This window comes from Pristis pectinata, chromosome 4 (assembly GCF_009764475.1).
Source record: "Pristis pectinata isolate sPriPec2 chromosome 4, sPriPec2.1.pri, whole genome shotgun sequence".
Classification (NCBI taxonomy): domain Eukaryota; kingdom Metazoa; phylum Chordata; class Chondrichthyes; order Rhinopristiformes; family Pristidae; genus Pristis; species Pristis pectinata.
The window spans coordinates 23,404,987-23,425,356 of record NC_067408.1 but is presented as its reverse complement, the minus strand read 5'-3'; the positions used below and the strand labels follow the sequence as shown (position 1 = coordinate 23,425,356).

General features: G+C 39.2%; 1 protein-coding gene across 5 annotated transcripts in view; it reads right to left on the bottom strand.

The window, feature by feature from the left end:
* Positions 1–20,370, bottom strand: part of rapgef6 (Rap guanine nucleotide exchange factor (GEF) 6) — a 245,849-nt gene that overhangs the window by 19,228 nt on the left and 206,251 nt on the right. For 4 of the 5 annotated variants that reach the window (XM_052013253.1, XM_052013254.1, XM_052013257.1 and 1 more), the window contains 6 exons: positions 18,246–18,457; positions 15,287–15,410; positions 11,778–11,801; positions 7,003–7,226; positions 5,003–5,179; positions 827–979 (listed from right to left, as the gene is read on the bottom strand). In XM_052013253.1, coding sequence (XP_051869213.1) covers positions 827–979; positions 5,003–5,179; positions 7,003–7,226; positions 11,778–11,801; positions 15,287–15,410; positions 18,246–18,457 — 914 coding nt within the window. The remainder of the gene's footprint in view (positions 1–826; positions 980–5,002; positions 5,180–7,002; positions 7,227–11,777; positions 11,802–15,286; positions 15,411–18,245; positions 18,458–20,370) is intronic. The other variant, XM_052013255.1, reaches the window with a different exon arrangement.

Here is a 20,370-nt window from a genome sequence, read left to right as displayed (position 1 = left end):
TTTTGTTGTCCCTATGTTTATCAACTGTTAACTGCTCACTGGTTAAGGAGACTTAATGTGAATCCCACTATTCAATAAGATTCTAGATGCTCTACTTCACTTACGATGCCATTATCAACTTGCACTGAAGAGTACAGAAACAATTCTAACAGGATATACTGTGAAATACCTTATTGCAACAAGATACAGAACAATATATTTGTTAATTAATAGCTGAACAGACCTAACTAGCACTGGCAAGTGCTAAAACACAATGAAGCTTCACGATATAACATCTGGAACCTCTTTTCAGAGTTACACCATAACTTCTATATCACTGAGAGAAATAAACAGTTTTGGATCAAATGGCTAAAAAACATCTAAGATTGATATCTATGAGATACTGCAAATTAACCCCAATTTTCATCACTGGTTCTGTGGCTTTCATCAATTGATCTAAGTGTACTGGACAGGCAGATTTTCTGGTCTATTGAATATTATTTCTATTAATACCCCAAAGCACTATTAATTGACTCTTTAGTAAGATCTTACTCAGTAAATATCATAAACATCATGTCATAAATTTTCCAATAAACCCAGGGAGCTGAAAGGGTGCGTGGAAACCGGGACCCTGGTGAGATGGAAGGGAGCACAGGAAACGTCACCCAGTGAGCCAGATGCCCAAACAACAGGGCTTCCAAATATTTGGACAGAGTTTTACTGTACTGCTATTTCTTTTAATAATTAGGTACACAGGATGTGAAGACTAATTATTAAAGAATAGCAGCTAATTATTAAATATTATGGTTTGCTGATGTAAAACTGATCCTTTATAGATAAAGATTACCTTTGCGTGGGGAGTTGTGAGGAGATACAGGAGGAGAAGAGAGTTGCGAGGATGCTGTTGACACTGTGTCGTCAGTATTCTTCTTGCTTCTATCTGCCTGTACTTCCTCAGACATGACTAAAGTCTTCTTCAAGGAATGTGGCGAATTGGTACCTAGGGAAATAAAATTAATAGGGCAGTTGTATTTGAAAATAAAAAAAAATGTAGTGATGGAAATTTGAAATAAAAATAAAGTGCTAGAAATACTCAACAGCTCAGGCAACATTCTGTTGAGACAGAAACAGAATTATTACTTCAGGCCTACTGAACTTTAGGAAGCAAACATCAGGCAGGGCTCCTGAAAATTATACGGTAGCCAGGAAGGAGCTTAAGAAGGGACTTAGGAGAGCTAGAAGCAGATATGAGAAGGCCTTAGCAAGTAGAATTAAGGAAAACCTCAAGGCATTCTATACGTACATGAGAAACAGGAGGATGCCCCGAAAGTGAGGATAGGACCGCTCAGGGATAAAGGGAGAAAAATGCGCCTGGAGGTGGGGGAGGAAGGGAAGGTTCTTAATGAATACTTTGTTTCAGTGTTCACTAGGGAGAGAGACTTTGACAAATGTGAGGTCAGTGTAGAACAGGCTAATGTGCTGGAGCACATTGAGGTTAAGAAAGAGGTAGCGTTGGAGCTTCTAAAAAACATTAGGATAGATAAGTCCCCGGGACCGGACGGGATATACCCCAGGGTCCTACGCGAGGCGAGGGAAGAGATTGCTGGGGCGTTGACGATGATATTTGCATTCTCCCTGGCCACAGGAGTGGTACCAGAAGATTTGGAGGATGGCTAATATTGTTCCCTTGTTCAAGAAAGGTAATAGGGATAATCCTGAGAATTATAGACCAGTGAGTCTTGTGTCAGTGGTGGGCAAGCTATTGGAGAGGATCTTTAGGGACAGGATGTACAAGCATTTGGAGAAGCATAGTCTTATTAGGGATAGTCAGCATGGCTTTGTGAGGGGCAGGTCATGCCTAATGAGCCTAATTGAGTTTTTCGAGGAGGTGACAAAACAAAGAGATGAAGGTAGAGTGGTGGATGTGGTGTTTGTGGACTTTAGTAAAGTGTTTGACAAGGTTCCTCATGGTAGGCTCATCCAGAAAGTCAGGAGGCATGGCATCCATGGAGACTTGGCTGTGTGGATTCAGAATTAGCTTGCCCACAGAAGGCAGAAGGTAGTGGTAAATAGAGAATATTCTGCCTGGAGGTCGGTGACTAGTGGTGTTCTGCAGGGATCTGTTCTGGGACACCTGCTCTTTGTGATTTTTATAAATGACTTGGATGAGGAAGTGGAGGAGGGGTTAGTAAGTTTGCAGATGACACGAAGGTTGGAGGGGTTGTGGGTAGTGCAGTAGGTTGTTGTAGGTTACAACAGGATATAGACAGGATGCAGAGTTGGGCGGAGAAGTGGCAGATGGAGTTCAATCTGGAAAAGTGTGAAGTGATACACTTTGGAAGAACGAACATGAAGGCAGAGTACAAGGTAATGGTAGGATTCTGAGCAGTGTGCAGTAACAAAGGGATCTTGGGGTCCAAGACCACAGATCCCTCAAAGTTGTCATGCAAGTTGATAGGGTGGTTAAGGCGGCATATGGGGTGCTAGCATTCATTAGTTGGGGGATTGAGTTCAAGAGCCATGAGGTAATATTGTAGCTCTATAAAACTCTGGTTGGACCATACCTAGAGTATTGTGTTCATTCTGGTCACCTCATTATAGGAAGAATGTGGAAGCTTCAGAGAGGGTAGAGGAGATTTACCAGGATGCTGCTTGAATTAGGGATCATGTCTCATGAGGAAAGGTTGAGTGGACTAGGGCTTTTCTCTTTGGAGCGACGCAGGATAAGAGGCGACTTGATAGAGGTGTATAAGATTATGAGGGGCAGAGAGTGGACAGCCAGTACCTCTTCCCCAGGGCAGTAATAGCCAATACCAAAGGACATCCGTTTAAGGTCAGAGGAGGAATGTTCAGGGGAGATGTCAGAGGTAGTTTTTCTTTACACTGGAATGCACTGCCAGGGGTGGTTGTAGAGGCTGATACAATAGGGACATTAGATAGGCACATGGATGTAAGAAAAATGGAGGGTTATGGGCTTCGCAGGAGGGAAGGGTTAGATTGATCATGGAGGAGGTGTTCACATAGTTCGGCACAACATTGTGGGCCCCTGCTGTGCTGTACTGTTCTATGTACAATGACTGGTCCTGCAACTGAAACCTTAGCTCTGAATCATTCTCCACAAAATGCTGCCTGCGGTGCTGAATCTTTCTGGCACATCCTCTTTTTAATTTATATTAGGGCTCTTGCAATAGCATTTTTCCAGATTTTGATTTTTAAGCCACGCTCATAGCCCCTTCCAATAAGCTCTAGTTGACTCAGAGCAGCAGTGGAGTAATATTCAAATGCATGAGAAGACCCTGGAACTCAACTGAACGCTATTCTTTGCTAAAGGAGTCAACATGCTGCTTGACTGCAGTGGGCTGAGGACAAACCATCATAAAAATGCCCCATTCACACTCATAAATCTATGTTTTATAAATTTTAGATCAATGCACAGTGAGCAACAGCTGGAGTGCTGTTAAAGTACCTGTTTCATTAAATTACCCACCACATTTATTTTCACAGCCCCTATAACTTAATGATGTTCCCAGCACAACATGTAGTTACTGTAACTAACTTTTTAAGTTTTCAGGATGGTTTCAGTGATGCTGCAACAAAGTATCAGGAATAAAATACATAGCTTCCTCAATTTTAGTCAGGAATTATAATTGTATTAGGCTTATTTTTAGAACACAAGAATGAATGGGTTGGGCTTAGTTCAGAATGGACCATGGAAACATTGCAGTACAGGGGCAACCATTTAGTCCACCATGTCTATGCAAGCTCCTAGAACAGCAAACTGGTCAGCCCCATTCCACCGCTCTTGCCCAACAGCCCACAAACTCTCTCTTTTAAGTTCCTATCCAATTCCCTTTTGAAAGCTCTGATTGATTCTATTTTCACCACCTATTGAGTCAGTGAGATCCAGATCATAAAAACTTCCTGCACAAAAAAGAAATTCCTCACATGCCCCCTGCATCTTTTGGTCAAAATTTTAAATCCATCTCCTCCATTCTTTGAACCATCTGCTAATGGAATCAGCTACATTCTGGTTTATTCCACCTAAACCTCTATGAAATCTCTATTTCTGGCCAAGTAAATGCAAGTATGCAGGAACCATGGTGGATAATTCTAAGAGGTGCTGGTAAAATTCAGCTCTATAAATAAGATGCTGCCAGTCTCATTAAGATATTTAAATTGACAAGCCTCCACAAGGACACCGCTACAAAATTTCCCCTCAACACCCCTCTGCCAAGGTCCTCCATTCTAATCTTGTAGCTGAAAATACTCAAAACTGGAACCATTTGTTTCTGTATCCACTCTTGGGGTTTCACATCCTTTCCAAAGTTTGATAACCAGAACTGGACACAATGCTCTAGCTGGTACCTGGTGTTCTATGGAATTATACACAACTTCCTTGCTTTTGTACTCCATGCTTTTGTGTATAATGTTAAACTTATACATATCTGAATCTGCCCCTAAATCTCACATGTGCATTTTATTGAGTTTAGCAGGTGCTGGGCAACAACCTGCTGTCTTATAGAGGCTTGTCAATGTAAATATTTTGCCCTCACTTGGGCCAGAAAAAGAGAACCTATGTCAATGGCCTTCCGCATCCTGAAGGCAAGCAACATGCTCCAGATGACGCTGTAACATGGACATCATGGTGTGGAAACCTAGGCTCTGAAACACTCCTAATTGAAGGCAAAGGTAGTGCAGAGATTTGCCTTCTGTCAAAGCTGTCATTGCTTTCAAGTCTTTAAATCGAAGTGTCATTCAGAGACATTTACAAAATTATTAAACCTGGTCATTAAAAGTAAAAAAAATAATAAGATTAAATTAGTTTTTCTTTAAGGGAATAAATGACCTTCTCTGTTGCTTCCTAGATCTTTGTTACAATATTGCTATTCTACAAAAACTACTAGAAGTTATGCTAATATGGAATCAATTCTACTTTACATTTACAGGATGTTAAAACATTTCATGAGAATGGAACTCAATAACAAGTAATATCCACTGGAACAAAAATGGATAAACCAGTTACCAAATGCCGGGGTTGGTACTTTCTTGCGTGAGGTGCTTGAAGGTACTGTTGGCAATTGCAGAGTTTGACTCATTCGTTGCTGTACTTGGTGCTTTCCTTGTTGACCAGATGACCTTGTAATTACTGGGGACATGTCGGAGCTTTTATACGACCGTCGCTCAGCAAAGTTCTTGCTTACTGTTACAAAAACAAAATCAATTAATAGCAGCACCTGTCTCCAAATAACGTCCAGTATTCATAAATGTAAATTTTTTATGTAGTTGTGGTAAATGAGAATCTGCGACATTTCAGAAAAGTGTTGCTTTATTTGAACTGCACTGAAATATAGAGTGCTTTTTAGAAATAATTCTTTTTGTATAACATTTACAATCCAATATAAACATTTTATTTCTTGTTCCCAACTGAAAATTATTATTTCCTGCTGATTTGGGAAATTAATCAATTTTATTTCTGAATGTTTGGAGTGTATCGGCATTACTTGACGTGAGTTCTAATTAATTCAGCATTATAGAATTATCTAACATCCTCTAGTTCACTTATTCTTGCTCTAGGCATGACAACAGTTGTCAATAAATATACAATTCCCATTATTAATTCTCATTAAGCTCCCGGTATAATCCCAGCATTATGCTCCCTTTAATCTTCATCCCCAATGAAAATCCATTTAACTTCTTAAGTTTCTTTTTATTACTAAACATTCCATTGCCGACATGACCACCTGATGGCAGTATGCTCTTGCTGCCACCTGGCTGCAATTTTAACAGTACTATCACACAACATTAAAATATTTTTTTTTGTTTTCCACTCCATCACTTATGGAAGATCAGACCACTTTTATTGGCAGTTTAGCCTTTAATCTTCTGATCTATAACTTTGAAAGTGAAACTTCAGCATTCAAAAGCATGCAAGATCAATGCTGATTTAAATATATTTTGATATTTCTTCTTTCCCTCACCTTGTTTTTCTTAACAATACACCTGCTTCAGTTGAGAGGTTGAACAGACAACTGACTCCTGTTCCCCTGAGAGTTCCAACCGTAATAAGCCACTTGGTGACATGAATAAGAAACAGCAAGACATTCACTGATTTCAAATTCTTCGGTTGAGTCTAAACTGACAGGCTTCCTCATTTTGTGGAAAGGAAGGATTGTGTGAGGGTATAATCCTGTAGCTCTGTTATACAGTCAAGCTGTGTTGTTATGAAAGAAATTTAAAATTATACCCTCAATTGTAATCCATGATCATTTTAAATATAGTTACTTTTGGCTTAATGATTGGAAAGGAACTACGACAGTAAATTTACACACAGCAAGCTGATAATGATCTGGTAATTTGTTTTAGTAATGTCAAGTGAAAGGTAAATATTGGCCAGGTCAAAAGGATATGGTGTTCTCCTCTTAGTTCAGTAAACTTAGCAGGTTAGGAGGTGAACCATGTAGATCAGAAAGCCTGATGTACGATTCCCTACCTTGGCTGATCTAGAGAACATGCTATAAATTGAGTTAGAGAGGAAAATAAGCCAGGGTTTCCACCCTGATTGCCACCTAAATGTGACTGTATTTGATAATAAGGGAAGGTAGACAGTTGGCGTGATTCTCCCAAGACTGCCAACATTCGTTGCATTGGTCAAGGATAAATTATAACCTAATTGGGCAAATACTGATACTAATCTTTGTTTATGAAATTCTCTTTCAAAAATGGGTCAAGAAATCGAGGAAAGGGGGAAAAATTGGCTGCACATACTAGGATAATTTGCTTGTTAATGATTCTGATTTAATAAATCCCAAGCCCAAATAAATGGTGAAAGTTAATTGTTCTGTATTTACTTCTAAAGAAAGGTTTTCAGCATCATCTGAAGCTTTTTGCTACCCAAACATGAATAACGCTGAATATCACTGATGGCAACAATTGCTTCTAATTAAGATTCTGTTCAAGAAATAAACTGCTACATGTTTCTACATTTAAAAATCAAAACAATAAAAATCTCTGGAGTTCACTCACATGTGCTATAGGCAGGCTCACATTGTAATGACATCATTTGAATGTTCTCCTCATTTGTCTCCACATTTAAGTTTGAAAGATACTGCTTAACCTTTCGAGCCATTTGTGCATCTTCATAAAGCTTCTTAGCATTGAGCAGGGAGCTGCGGCGCACTCTCTTCTTATGACCCCCACCTTGGACTGAATCTAACACATTGGAATTTGTGCTGCCTTGACTTAATGACCTGTCCAGAGGGAACAAACAGAAATCAAAATGCAGCCAGGTTTTGGCAGCAACATATAGAAACCAGTGCATGCAGTGAATGAGTGGAGGAAGGGTGTTAGTTCATGGCAGCTGCTGCCACTTCATCAGCATCACATGCCCACATTAATAACAGAGAAAGATTTATGAACAACAGGCCTTACATTGGCACAGGAAAGATTGCAATGAGTTAATATAAATCACGACACTGATAAAAATTTCAAGCAATATAGCTCCTCCTGACCATAAAATTTACATAGGTAAAACACTGTATGTGAATTAACCGGAAATTTGCTTTGATTTACTAAACTACAGGCATATGACTCTGTAAGTGACCTAGTGGTCAGTTTAATACTCTCAAGGATGAATAGAAAGTTCTCGTCTTCAACATTCCTATCCTCAACCATCACAAACAAAAACAGATAAAGGTCCTCTCCAGCTTACAAACGCCCGACTTATGTACAGCTTGTCCATACGAACGAGCGTTTGGGAGATCAACAGGATGCATTTGCCGTCTGCTACGGGGCTGCAGGTGAGCTTGAACTTAGACACATCAAACCCAAGAAGAATACATTCTAGTTAGCATGATGATGTCCAATTTTGTGAATCCTCTCTAGAGGCACGCCATCCGAACCAGCAGTGTCCTTTTTAAAACCATAAAAACATTTTAAAACTTCGTCTACAATAAAATCTTTTAAAAGAATATCATTATTAGCCCAAGATATGCTTGGGCTAAATTTATTAATATCAGCTTTATTATCAAGAATAGCAAAATGAGATTTAAAATGCTTCTCCAGACTACCTGTTCCTCCGGACAACACACCTCTGCAGGTATTTTCTGCCATGTGGGAACGTGGTTTGCGGCTGCAGTTCTGACTTGCGAACTGTTAGGATTACAATTCTCAGGAACAGAAGCCTGTCATATCCTGGGGAGGACCTGTACCTGTCCTTCGTTAATTCATTCATTCATTTGCTGTTAATGGGGCTTTGTTATACTTGCTTTATCTATCCTGTCTTTGTGCACGTAAACAGAAACTAAGCTTCAAAAGAATTCCACTGATTTTACATGTGAGGACATCCTGGGAGTAGAATAAAACAAAGCAGATCAGTTTTCTTCCAATTCTGTGATTTATTCAGAATCAATTGACAAACTTTTGAAAGATAGGGGAGTATACAGGACAACTTTTAGAAGGGCACGCATGTCCTTAATATTATCAGGTGAATGTGTGTGCGCACATATGTGGCCTCCCACGATACCTACTGTTCTTGGAAGGCAATTGATAGTGGCAGGGAGTGATACAGTGAGCCCACATGCTCCTGGGGAACAGCATGCGATGTGGGCAAGAGTGAGAATATCGGTTCCAGTCCTTTTATCATTTTGATATTGTTAAACTATAAATTTTGTTTTAAGTGCATTGTTTTTCCAATCAAATCAGAGAAACCATTGCTTTAAACATCTCAATAACGACATTAAAGATGCGTACTCAATTCAGCCTTTTGGAACATTTAAACATTGAACAGAAAGAGCAACAATATACAGGGGATGTCATCTCCCTTCAAAACAAAAACTGATCTTTATGTTTCTAAAAATAATTTAACTGTCAATCTGCACATCAGTAAATCAATCATAGGTTTAGTTAAGATTGGTTACATGTGGCACCTTCTTCCTGATTTCAAAGGCAGCACACAGATACGGTCATTGAGTCATGGAACTGTACATTATAGAAATGGGCCTTTGGCCCACCACATCCACACTGACTTTTTTGCCCATCTATACTAATCCCATTTGCCTGCAACAGGTCTACATACTTTTAGGCTTTCTCTATTTAAGTGCCTGTCTAAATGTCTTTTAAACACAGTGATTATATCTGACATAGATTACTCCTTTGATCCCTAACGGGACCCACTCTTCCCTGGCTACCCCCTTGGTCCTGATGTACTTATAGGATTGTCTTCGGATTCTCCTTAATCTTACTTGCCAAGGATATTTTATGGCTCCTTTTTTCTCTCCTAATTTCTTTCTTAAGTTCTCTTCTATACAATCAATATTCCTCAAGGGACTCCCTCTATCCCAGTTGCCTACACCTGCCATATGTTTCCTTTGTTCCCCCGATCAAACGTTCAATATCCTTTGTTGTCCAAGGTTCCCTAATCCTGCCATCTTTGCCTTTCATCTTTACTGGAATATGCTGGCCTTGAACTTTTACTAACTCTCTTTTTAATGACTCCCACTTGTCAACTGTGTCTTACCTGCAAGCATCTGCGCCCAATCTCTTTTCTCTAGGTCCTGTCTTTGAGGACCAACCTCATCCTTTCCCATAACTACCTTGAAATTTACAAAATTATGATCCCCTTTTCCAAAGTGTTTCCCTGCCGATACTTCCACCACCTGCCCAGTTTCGTTTCCTGAGATAAGGCTGAGGATTGCCCCACAAACACTGTGGATTACGACTGTAGAGGCCCAGCTTTTTAACCTTTTGCTTAATCCCCTAAACTTTTAGTACCTATGCGTAATACAACCTCTGGATGTTCTTCTTCCCTCTTCAGAATGTTCTGCACCTGATCCGAGACATCAGAATCCAAGATCTTGGAAACTTAAATGACTTTTACAAAACACTAAAATGAATTCCAAGGTGAACTGACTAACTGGATCCAAAATTGGCTTGGTGATAGAAGGCAGAGAGTAGTTGTGGAAGGATGGGTTTCTAATTGACCAGTGGTGTACTGCAGGCATCGGTGCTGGGGCCTTTGTTATTTATAGAGTCATAGAGTGGTAAAGCATAGAAACAGGCTCTTCAGCCCACCAAGGCTGTACAAACTGCATCCTCACAGTTCACACGTGGTGGGGTACAAGTTTTCTCCTTCTGACACTAAAATTCTTCAACTAAGGTTGTCAACTTCTTCCATGGCATTGCACACTTCTGAGCATAATGTGTTTGTGACCTTTAAATATAATTATTCCAATGCTTCTGCATAGTCTTCCAACCCTACTGTCAATACACCTCAGCCAATAAATATTTTTCTTCTTATATTCTAGCACGCACCATTTGCGAGTGATTCGCCCCTTCCCTTTCCAACTATACTTAGTTGTTCAATCCCCAATGCCTCATTTTTAAATGTTTCATCTGTATATTAAAACCCCTCAACGGCCTAGCCCTACTCCACTTATGTATTTCATGGCCTATCTGGAGACCCATGCTAAAAATCCAGGCTGACAATACAATACTCTGAAGGAGTGCTATACTGTCAGAAGAACCATTAAACTGTGACTCTGTTTTCTCCCTTAGGTAGACAAAAAAGATCACATGACATTACTGCAAAGAGAAAAAGGGAAGTGCGTCAATCTATATTTTCAAAAAGACAGATTATCTGGTGGTTATCAATGTTTGTGGGAGCCTATATAGAAATTCCCTACATTACTCCAGTGATTACACTTCATTAATACTTGAGCAACTGTAAAGTGGTTGAGGATGTTTTGAAATGGACATCAATATCAGTATATTAATGCAAGTCTTTTTGTCTTATAATCCTTCACTTGAAATAAACAGCCCACATTCTCCTTATATTTTTGCGTAAAACCACTCCAACTTGATTCTCACCAGTCTTTCTACTTTATCCAAAACCTAAAATACTTTAAATCACAGACTTTCAATCAAGAACTTTAATCCGTGTAAATCACAGTTATAATTGCTGTTGTTGAAATCAAGGACAATTTCAACCTGATTTCTAGTGGTATACTTGTTATTTTAACATTAACTACAGTATTATTCGAGTGGAAATAAAGAGTGATCTGTTGAAAGGTTATTGACCTGAAAACTTAACTCTTCACAGATGCTTCCTGACCTTCGAGTATTTTCAGCATGTTTTATTTTATATTATGTTATGTGGGAAATGGTAATATTATACTACTTCGGAAATGGTCCCCTTAAAGTCATGCCGAATGTAGGGAAAAGGTTTACTTTCAGTTAATCACACTGCACCTAATCTATACATGCCAGATATCAAGAGTGTCTGAGGTCAGTAAATATTCCATCATTCATTACAAATATCAACATCGTCATATCAAATGGGTCTAAAGTTATCCAGGACTAATACAATTGCAAAGCACAAAATCTACTAAAAAATACTCTTTACTTGCAAAATAAATGCACAAGCCCAGACACAGTTTAAAAAAATACTGTCATATCAAATGGGTCTAAAATTATTCATCACTAATACAACTGCGTAACACAAAATTTACTGAAAAATGCTCTTACTTGCAAAATAAATGCATAAGCCCAGGCACAGTCTTTAAAAAAATGTTTATCAGAGTTTGTATAGTTTTTAAAGAAATGCATGCAATTTTTATTGTAAAAGGCACTTAGTTGAGGTAGTTTAAGAAGTTATTCTGCAATATAACATAATATTGTAAGGGGACAGGTAGGGTGGGTATTAGGTTAAGTGAGACATGCTGCTTTTACGGGGCAGGCAGATGTGAGGAGGATGCAGAGCTGTTATGTGCCAAAACCTCAGCACCTGTGCACAGACTACTTACCCCAAACTCCTCCATCTCTTCTTCCTGTAAGTGAGAGCCATGAACATTGAAGCATGTATTCAGAGAAAAAGGCAGAAAAGATAAACCAGTTCAGAAGAGCAAGAGGATGAGGGGAAGAGTGCAGTACAAGGGAACAGAGAGTGCTATAAAACTAGCACCATTAATCATATTATCAAATCAAAAGGGTCTAAGGTAAGCAGAACATACTATTGATATTAAAAAAATAAATAGCTGGAAGATCTCTGCAGGTCAAGCAGCATCTGTGGGGGCAAAGGGACGGTTGATGTTTCAGGTCAAGACCCTGCATCAAGACAGAGTGCAGAGGGAAGAAAGCCAGTATATAGAAGTGAGGGGATGGGAAAGGGTAGACACAGAGGCTGTTGGCTGATAGGTGGAACCAGGTCAGGGAAAGATGATGGGACAGATTGAACGAGGTGGGGGAGGGGATAGGACAGGTGAACCAAGGGAGAAGATATCCAGGTAGACAGGTATGTGGGTGATGGGCAGATGGAGCCAGGTGGGAGAGGGTGAGGAGTCTAAGTAATGAGGGGGTGAAGGAGGGATGGAAAAGATGAATAAAAAGGTGATGGACTCTGGGTGGACTGCTGGTGGTAGGAAAGGAACACAGGGACACTGTGCTTGCTATTTCTAACCATCACCTTCCAGCCTGTCTCCACTGTTCCCACTGACCTTCTCCCAATCTGGTTGCATCTGCTTAAAAATATATTTTTTTCTCCTTCTTGTATTTCTACCAATCCCCACCAGCCTCTACCTCACCCCTCCCTCTCACTTCTACGTACTGGCCATCTTTCCTGTTCCCCTCCCACCCCCCCCGAAACAGCAACATATTTTTTTACCTCCACAGATTCTGCTTGATCTGCTAAACTCTTCCAGCAGTTTATTTTTTTACTCTAGATTCCAGGATCTGTAGACACTTGTGTCTACATACTACTGATATGGTACGTAGAAACTAGTGAAAGGTTATTATCCTGTGAATATTTAAGACTGAAAGCTGGATTTTAATGGGGTGAAATAAAAGGTCCAGGGTGTGCACCATAAAGATTTTATTAGAAATCACCTTTTCTCACAGCCTTCTAGGTATTATAGTAAGAGGTAATGCAGGATTGAAGCAGGATTACAGACAACTACAGATTCTTCTAAACCCATTTCCTACCATCATGGTTGACTATTTCAGATCAGTTTCAAGCCCTCTTGAATAAAGCTGTTCCCTAAAAGTGCATTTCATTCAATTAATCCAAAAACCTAAATGCAATGCAAGGAAAAATCATTTTGTTCATGATGTCTTTCAATGAACCACGAAAGCCCTATTTTGGAATCAATAGCAGGATACTCCATTTTTATTACATGATTTGGTATTTTAAGTAAAATGGTCACTTAAAGCACCAATTGGCAAGAACCTTGAAACTTCATCTGGCTGGGAAGAAAATGGCCCCAAAATACTGGGCTTCTCTAAAAACATGGTGGTACCTCTTTTTGCAAAATAAACTACGATATAGGGCACAACCTTTCAAATTGCCTCAATATACCTGCTCTCAAGTTGCTTCTATCCAGCAGTAAAGAAGGACTAGCCGAAAGACACCAACAAGAGGACATGTCCCTTTATTTATAGAACATTTAATATAACAAGCTACTAGAATAGCTTTCCCCTTTGAAACTAAAGCTTTTCGTAGCAGTTAATATAACCGACCACGTATTACTGATGACCTCTACAGACGCTAAGCTTGGCGACCAATTAAAGGAAGAAGGAAAACAAAAGAAGGGAAATAAAATGAATGAAAACATCATTCTATGTCTCAATCATGATGATTATGTTTTTAAAATTACTTTGTAAATAGCACTTCAAACTGATGGAATTGCCGTTTCTCTTTAGAGGATTATTTCACCAACAAGAGGAGTAAAAAAAAATAGCATCAATGAAAGAATGAGAAACTGCCTCATTAAAGATTCCACACTCCCTTTGTTTTTCTTAAATTAGCGCTCCCTAGCAATTACTGCCAAGTTGAGAAAAGGAGCACTGGAAGGCAGCAACATGTTTCACTGAAAAAAATAGTAATTGAAGTCAATGTATATACATCTGTTATAAACTCTACATTTCATTTATTTAGACCAGATATATCCAGATGGAAGGAGGTGGAGTCATTTATTATGAACCAAGTAAGACTGTTGAGAGTACAAGTATCTTAAGCCAGTTGGTCTTCAATTCATTTGGTAGCCATTTGCTACTGTTTAAATGAAAGGTTTACATAACTGTTCAGTGTACATGAACAGAAAAATGAAATAAAGGATGTTAGACTGTAAAATCTTATTTTGTATTGCTTTTAGTCTTTGAAGTTGGACATGTTATCTCTCATCTTTAGCAGCCAGCTCTTTGGAGCATTGTTTAACTGCAGCAATTATTTTTAGACCCAGTTTCAGCTTGATCTTTTTTTAAAATCTTTTCTCTCATATGCTTAATTAACAGCAAATTCTAACTGTATTTTTATTGCTATCATTCAGTTTAAAAGCAACCTCAATGTTCAAAATCTGAATGCATTATCCCAAAGACAGAAAAATTATCAGGTTCAAAGTAGCAACAGTAATTGGGTGAATGCCAACGAATACAACAGTCTCTGTGAAATTTCAATGCAGCAGGTTTAACAACTCAAACTGAATTGTTCCCACTTTTGCTGTCAATCTCAACCACTTCACAAAGTAAAAAGTTCCACTCTATCTCCTTAAGACAATGAAAGCGAATGAGAAAAAAAGAGAAGCAGAAATTTGTCATTGGATACCCATGCTAAACAGGTGCACAAGTACTGGCCATTGGTTATACCTACCTCTACACATAATTGCTACATTAACTTCAACAGAAATGATTTTGCAAAACTGAGCAAAACAGATGGCTGATTGAAACTGAACGTGTAGAAGTGAGCAAAATTAAAAGCAACATACAGACACTAATTTAAGGCAGAAACTATGGGGGAATTTCCAGTGACTCTTGCTAGATTATGGTTGAAAGAATTGGCTATCTTCTGGTATTAAGATAAGTGGCTAGTTTCAGGATTGAGCCCATTCATTGTCAGCCATCTGGTCCACCACATTCAAGCCCAATTCTACTGTCAATCGCTTGTCCACATGTTTGCACAAGTCTAACTTGAATGCAACATAATTTGGGTACTGCAGATCAAGTCCTACACAATCTTTGCACCAATGCTATGATTTTAAACAAAAGGAAGTTTAAATGTTGAAGTAATAGCTTTCCTTGCCACACTGAGTGGCAGAGAGGAAAAAAAAACACATCTAAAACTATACATAACCAGAGATGGTCTGTTGGCAACCCATATTTTGTAAGATTTAGTTGTATAGAAATCTTTAGCATTCAACAGACATTAGCCTGCAGAATGCAGTAAATTTTCAACAGACTTCCCCAACAAAAATATTCAAGATTTGCAGTGCCCTGACCACATCTAAAAAAAGAATCCTTATTTGGTTTCTTGACAATTACTAACCTATTTCTGAACATTACAGCAGGATCCATGTTAACTGAAGTCATACGGACAACATGTCGAATCTCCTTGGCAATCATCCGCAGCTTCTCAAAATTTGCCAAACCTTCCACTTTGGAGTCATTTCCTTCAAAGAAAAAAAAGAGAAAAAAAAATTGCCACTGTATGACAATTACAAATTATATCAAAATCACACAGGAATGCAAGAACAAGAGTGGGCCTTTAGTCCCTAGAGCCTATTCTGCAACTGTAAATGTATTCATCATAAAAACTATTGAGAATCTGTTTTGCCGACATTGACGAAGTTAGTAACTCAAAGGCCACTTTATTTCAGTGCTGATTTTGCAACGTCAGCATCATTTTCTCCTGTCTTTTTTGTTCACTACATGAAAGAATCCTCGTTTCAAACCTGCTCTGCAACAATTTTTGTCAGCTTTGCCACCAACTTCAACTCTGCCCTCAAATTCACCTGGACTATCTCTGACATTTCTCTTGCTTTTCTGCATCTCTGTCTCCATTTCAGGAGGCAGACTAGCCATTGATATCTACTATAAGTACCTCCTGTAAGGATGCCATCGCCTTTTTCTCAGTTTCTCTGTCTCCATGGTATCTGTTCCCACGATGAGGCTTTCTGCTCCAGGACTTCTGAAATCTCCCCTTTCCAGAGCTTCCACTCTGCTGTTGTTGATAGAACCCTCACATGCATTTCCTCTATTTCCCACACATCTTTTCTCACCGCCCCCCCCCCCCCAACAGAACAGAGTTAAGAGTTCACTTGGTCATCACCTTCCAGCCTCTGCATCCAGCATATTATCCTTCGCTACTTCTGCCAGCTCCAAAGGGATTTGACAACCGGTTACATCTTCCCCTGTCCCTGCCTTTTTGCTTTCTGCAAGGACCATAACTCCCTGGTCTGCTCATCCCTTCCCACCCACCCCTCCCTGTTCCCTGGCACTTTTCCCTACAACTGTAGAAGTTGCAATGTTTGCCCTTTTATCTCCTCCCTCACCACCATCCAGAGACCTAAATAGCCCTTCCTGGTGAGGCAAAGATTCATGTGCACCTCCTCCAACCTGGTCTATTGCATTTGATGCTTGCGATGTGGTCTCCTCCACATCAGCGAGACCAAGTGTGGTCTAGGCAACTGCTTTGCAGAGCATCTAAGCTCTGTCTGCAACGGTCATTGAGCTTCCAGCTGCACGTCACTTCATCTGTCCTTCCTATTCCCACCCCAATCTATCTGTCCTCGGCCTTGGTGAGGCCAAACGCAAACTAGAAGAACATGTTCCACTTGGGTAATCTACAATCCAATGGCATGAATATTAAATTTTCCAATTTCAGGCAACCCACACCCCCTGTTCCTTTTTCACTCCCACCAGTCCACCTGGGGTCTCCTTCCTTTTGTTCAACTTTGTCATCACTCCCCTCCCCCACCTGCTCATCAACACCCTCCTATCTGGTTCCACCCATCGTCTACCAGCCCCCATCCTACTCCTCCCCTGCACTTCTATATTCTGGACTTCATTCCGCTTACTCACCCCCACTGTCGACCTGAAACATTGACACATCCCTTTTAGTCTCCACAGATGCTGCTTGAACTGCTGAGTTCTTCCAGCAGTTTATTTTTTGTTCAAGAATCTAATGCAGCTGGAGTACAAGTTTTTTTTAAATTCAGACAAGGCATGCAGAAGTCTTCAGTATCATAACAGAATATTGTAAGAGCCTACCACCTTTTCAGCACACACAGTCATTTCTTGATCCAGTACAAATATGTAACTGACGTGTCGGGAGACAACTTTAACACACAAGTTATAAGCTAACTGCGTTCTAAGTGAAACTAGCATTTACCTAATTTCAGCCTTGGGGGACCATGACATTACTTACTGTCTATCCAAAACCATGACATAATGAGACACGTCATATCAAGCTTACACTGTACAGCATAAAGCAAATTGATGACTGAAGATAGACTTCTGGGATGACGATGATGAAGGGGTATGTTGGTGGAAAGAACAATTTTTATTTTGCAATATTAGTGAAAAACGTAAAAGGAGTGGCTGGTAGGGAAATTTGGAGAATAGCCTGTGCCAATTGAAAAACTGCCAGTATCTGTAATATGCAAACCGAAAAGATTATGAATTTTATGACAATAATTAAATGAATAATCCAGTATCAACTACATCAGGTTCCCAATTACTCTAGTTAATCTTAATCCCAAATAAATCGTGCTAATGATCATAAAATATTTAGATTAGTTGAATTTATATATTACTGAGATCAGAATATTTTTATATATTCAGGATATTACAACACTAGGAAGAATACTGACACATTGAACAATTGCAACTCATTGATAAATAGAGACAATGAATTTAGTTGTTTTGCACCATGTGCACAGTATACCACACAAGAACAGAAAACTTGGATTTTGTAGATCTGATTCATTTCATGTCATCATGTGAAACTTATGGCATTCTTGCTATGCTGGACAAACATTGTGCAGAAATAATATAACAACATTGTGGCTATTAGTTTAACCTTCACCCCATTAATTTATACAGCTGTCAAAAAAATGTCAGGTTTTATCTACTTAGAATGACACTGTTCAGTTTGCTTCAAATACGTGATACACCCATAGCCTCAAAAAAAAGGTTTCTCTTTGTATTTAAATTCTACAACCATGGGTGTCATGCTCGCCAATTTGTTAAGGTCACTCATATTTTCCAGTGTTTGACAGTGTTGTGACTGGCAGCCTAACCCTCGCCTCACTGAATAAACAACAAACCCACACAGACAGAAAATGAATACGTGACCCTTGATTTAATCGTTACCCTGAGAATAATGGAAACTCCACATTGTCATACAAAGGCTTAGGATGCCAATGCAAGAGTTAAACACTTAACAAGCAGTTGACTGCATGCTGTGAATTATCTACATGAGCAATTCTTTAATAATGCAATACCTTCGTGCAGAAAAGTGAGATCTTTTTTGACTACAGGGAACAGTGGAATGATGGGTGGCTGCAGACTCTGGCTGCTGAGAACATTTCTATATTTTGCCATGTTTCTCGAGGGATCAAAGAGATCTTGAAGGTCTCGTAGCAGCTTTTCATACTTGCTTGGAAGCTTTTCCCAAGTGCCTCTAAGTCGTGCAACTGGCGCAAGGTTTAGCCCACTGAAACAAAGATATTGATGAAATTTTTTTGAATAATTACATCTGATGTTATTATAGATTTTTAAATATAGTACCATCCAATAAACACATATTTAAGAACTATTGTGCAGATTTTTACGCAGATTCATTAATTACAAAGTATGAAATAGTATTTACTGTGCAAATACAAGCCTTTTGGTCAAACAGGCACATTCCGTGTTTATGCTCCATGTGTTTCCCCATTATTCTTTATTCAACTTCATCAATATATCTTTCCATTACTTTCTCCCTTGTACTTATTTGCCTACCCATGAATGCATACATGCTATTCATTGCAACACTAGGGACACCGAATTTCATGTTCTAATGAATTGCTGGGTAACAAAGTTTCTCCTGAAATTCCGACTGGGTTATTGGAAATTATAGTTATTGCCACTGTTTCAGTGAAAACTTAGAAAGATTTTCAGGCCTATCCTCTCAAACCCCTGCACTTTCTTCAGACTGCCCAACAGTTTTCTTTTTTCTAGAGAATGGCTTTCCAGATTCCTATTTTCTTTCAGTTATCATTTATATATTGCACCTTTTCCTTTAACCTTTCTATGCAATACAGACCAAAACTATGAATTGTAACCCAAGCATGGTCATATCAAGGTTTGATGCAAGTTTCACATAGCATCTGTGCTTTTCAATTCTATCACATGGGAAATTAGCTTAAGTATTAAGATAATCATCTTTTTTTTTCTCTAAAATGGCTTTATAAACCTGCAGCACTATTTTTAATGATTAGTGTATTTGCTTCATTGGAGGAATTTACCCCATATTTACACATATTTTCCAAGGAGTATGCAACCTCATGCCCCCTATCAAAACATATCTCATACTTTCATAAATAAAAATGTTTGCCAATACATGGTCATTCTGAAAGTTTACTAGAATCTTTCTTTCACAGTTCTTCTCTGTATTGCTACTGAGAATGATGTCCACATTGAGGAGTCAGCCGTGGAAAGGGTGAGCAGCTTCAAGTTCCTGGATGTCAACATCCTAGAGAATCTACCCTGGGCCCAACACATTGATGCAATCACAAAGAAGGCACGCCAGCGGCTCTACTTCATTAGGTGTCTAAGGAGATTTGGTATGTCACCAAAGACTCTTGCAAATTTCTATAGATGTACAGTGGAGAGCATTCTGACTGGTTGCATCACCACCTGGAATGGAGGCTCCAAAGCACAGAATCGAAAGAGGCTGCAGAGGGTTGTAGACTCAGCCAACTCCATCACGGACACAAACCTCCCCACCATCGGGGACATCTTCAAGACATGGTGCCTCAAGAAGGTGGCATCCATCATTAATATCTCTCACCATCTGGGACATGTCCTCTTCTTGTTATTACCATCAGGGAGGAGGTACAGGAGCCTGAAGACCCACACTTGACATTTCAGGAACAGCTTCTTCCCCTCCCATCAGATTTTTGAACGGTCCATGAACACTACCTCGTTATTCCTCTTTTGCACTATTTATTTATTTTTTGGTAACTTATAATAATTGTCTTGCACTGTACTGCAGCTGCAAAACAACAAATTTCACTACATATGTCAGTGATAATAAACCTGATTCTGATAAGTTCTGGAATTGTTTTGTGAATAACCGAATCCGAATGTTAATGAAAATGATGAACATGAGAAGTTCCAGCTCTGATCTTTCTGGAATAACGCCTCCCACGATCCCCCCCACACCCCAGTCTGAGTACATATGAGTAGTAAAGCAGACTTAGTAATCATCATAATTTATCTTTTTAAAAATTCATTCATTTTCAGAATTTGACTACTGTTGTCAATACCTGCTTTAACTGTCATGATACAATGAGTACGATACCAAGCAATGTTTCCGAGTTCAGTACATGGGCAGTTAAGAGTGAACAAAGGAAAAGCAAAAGG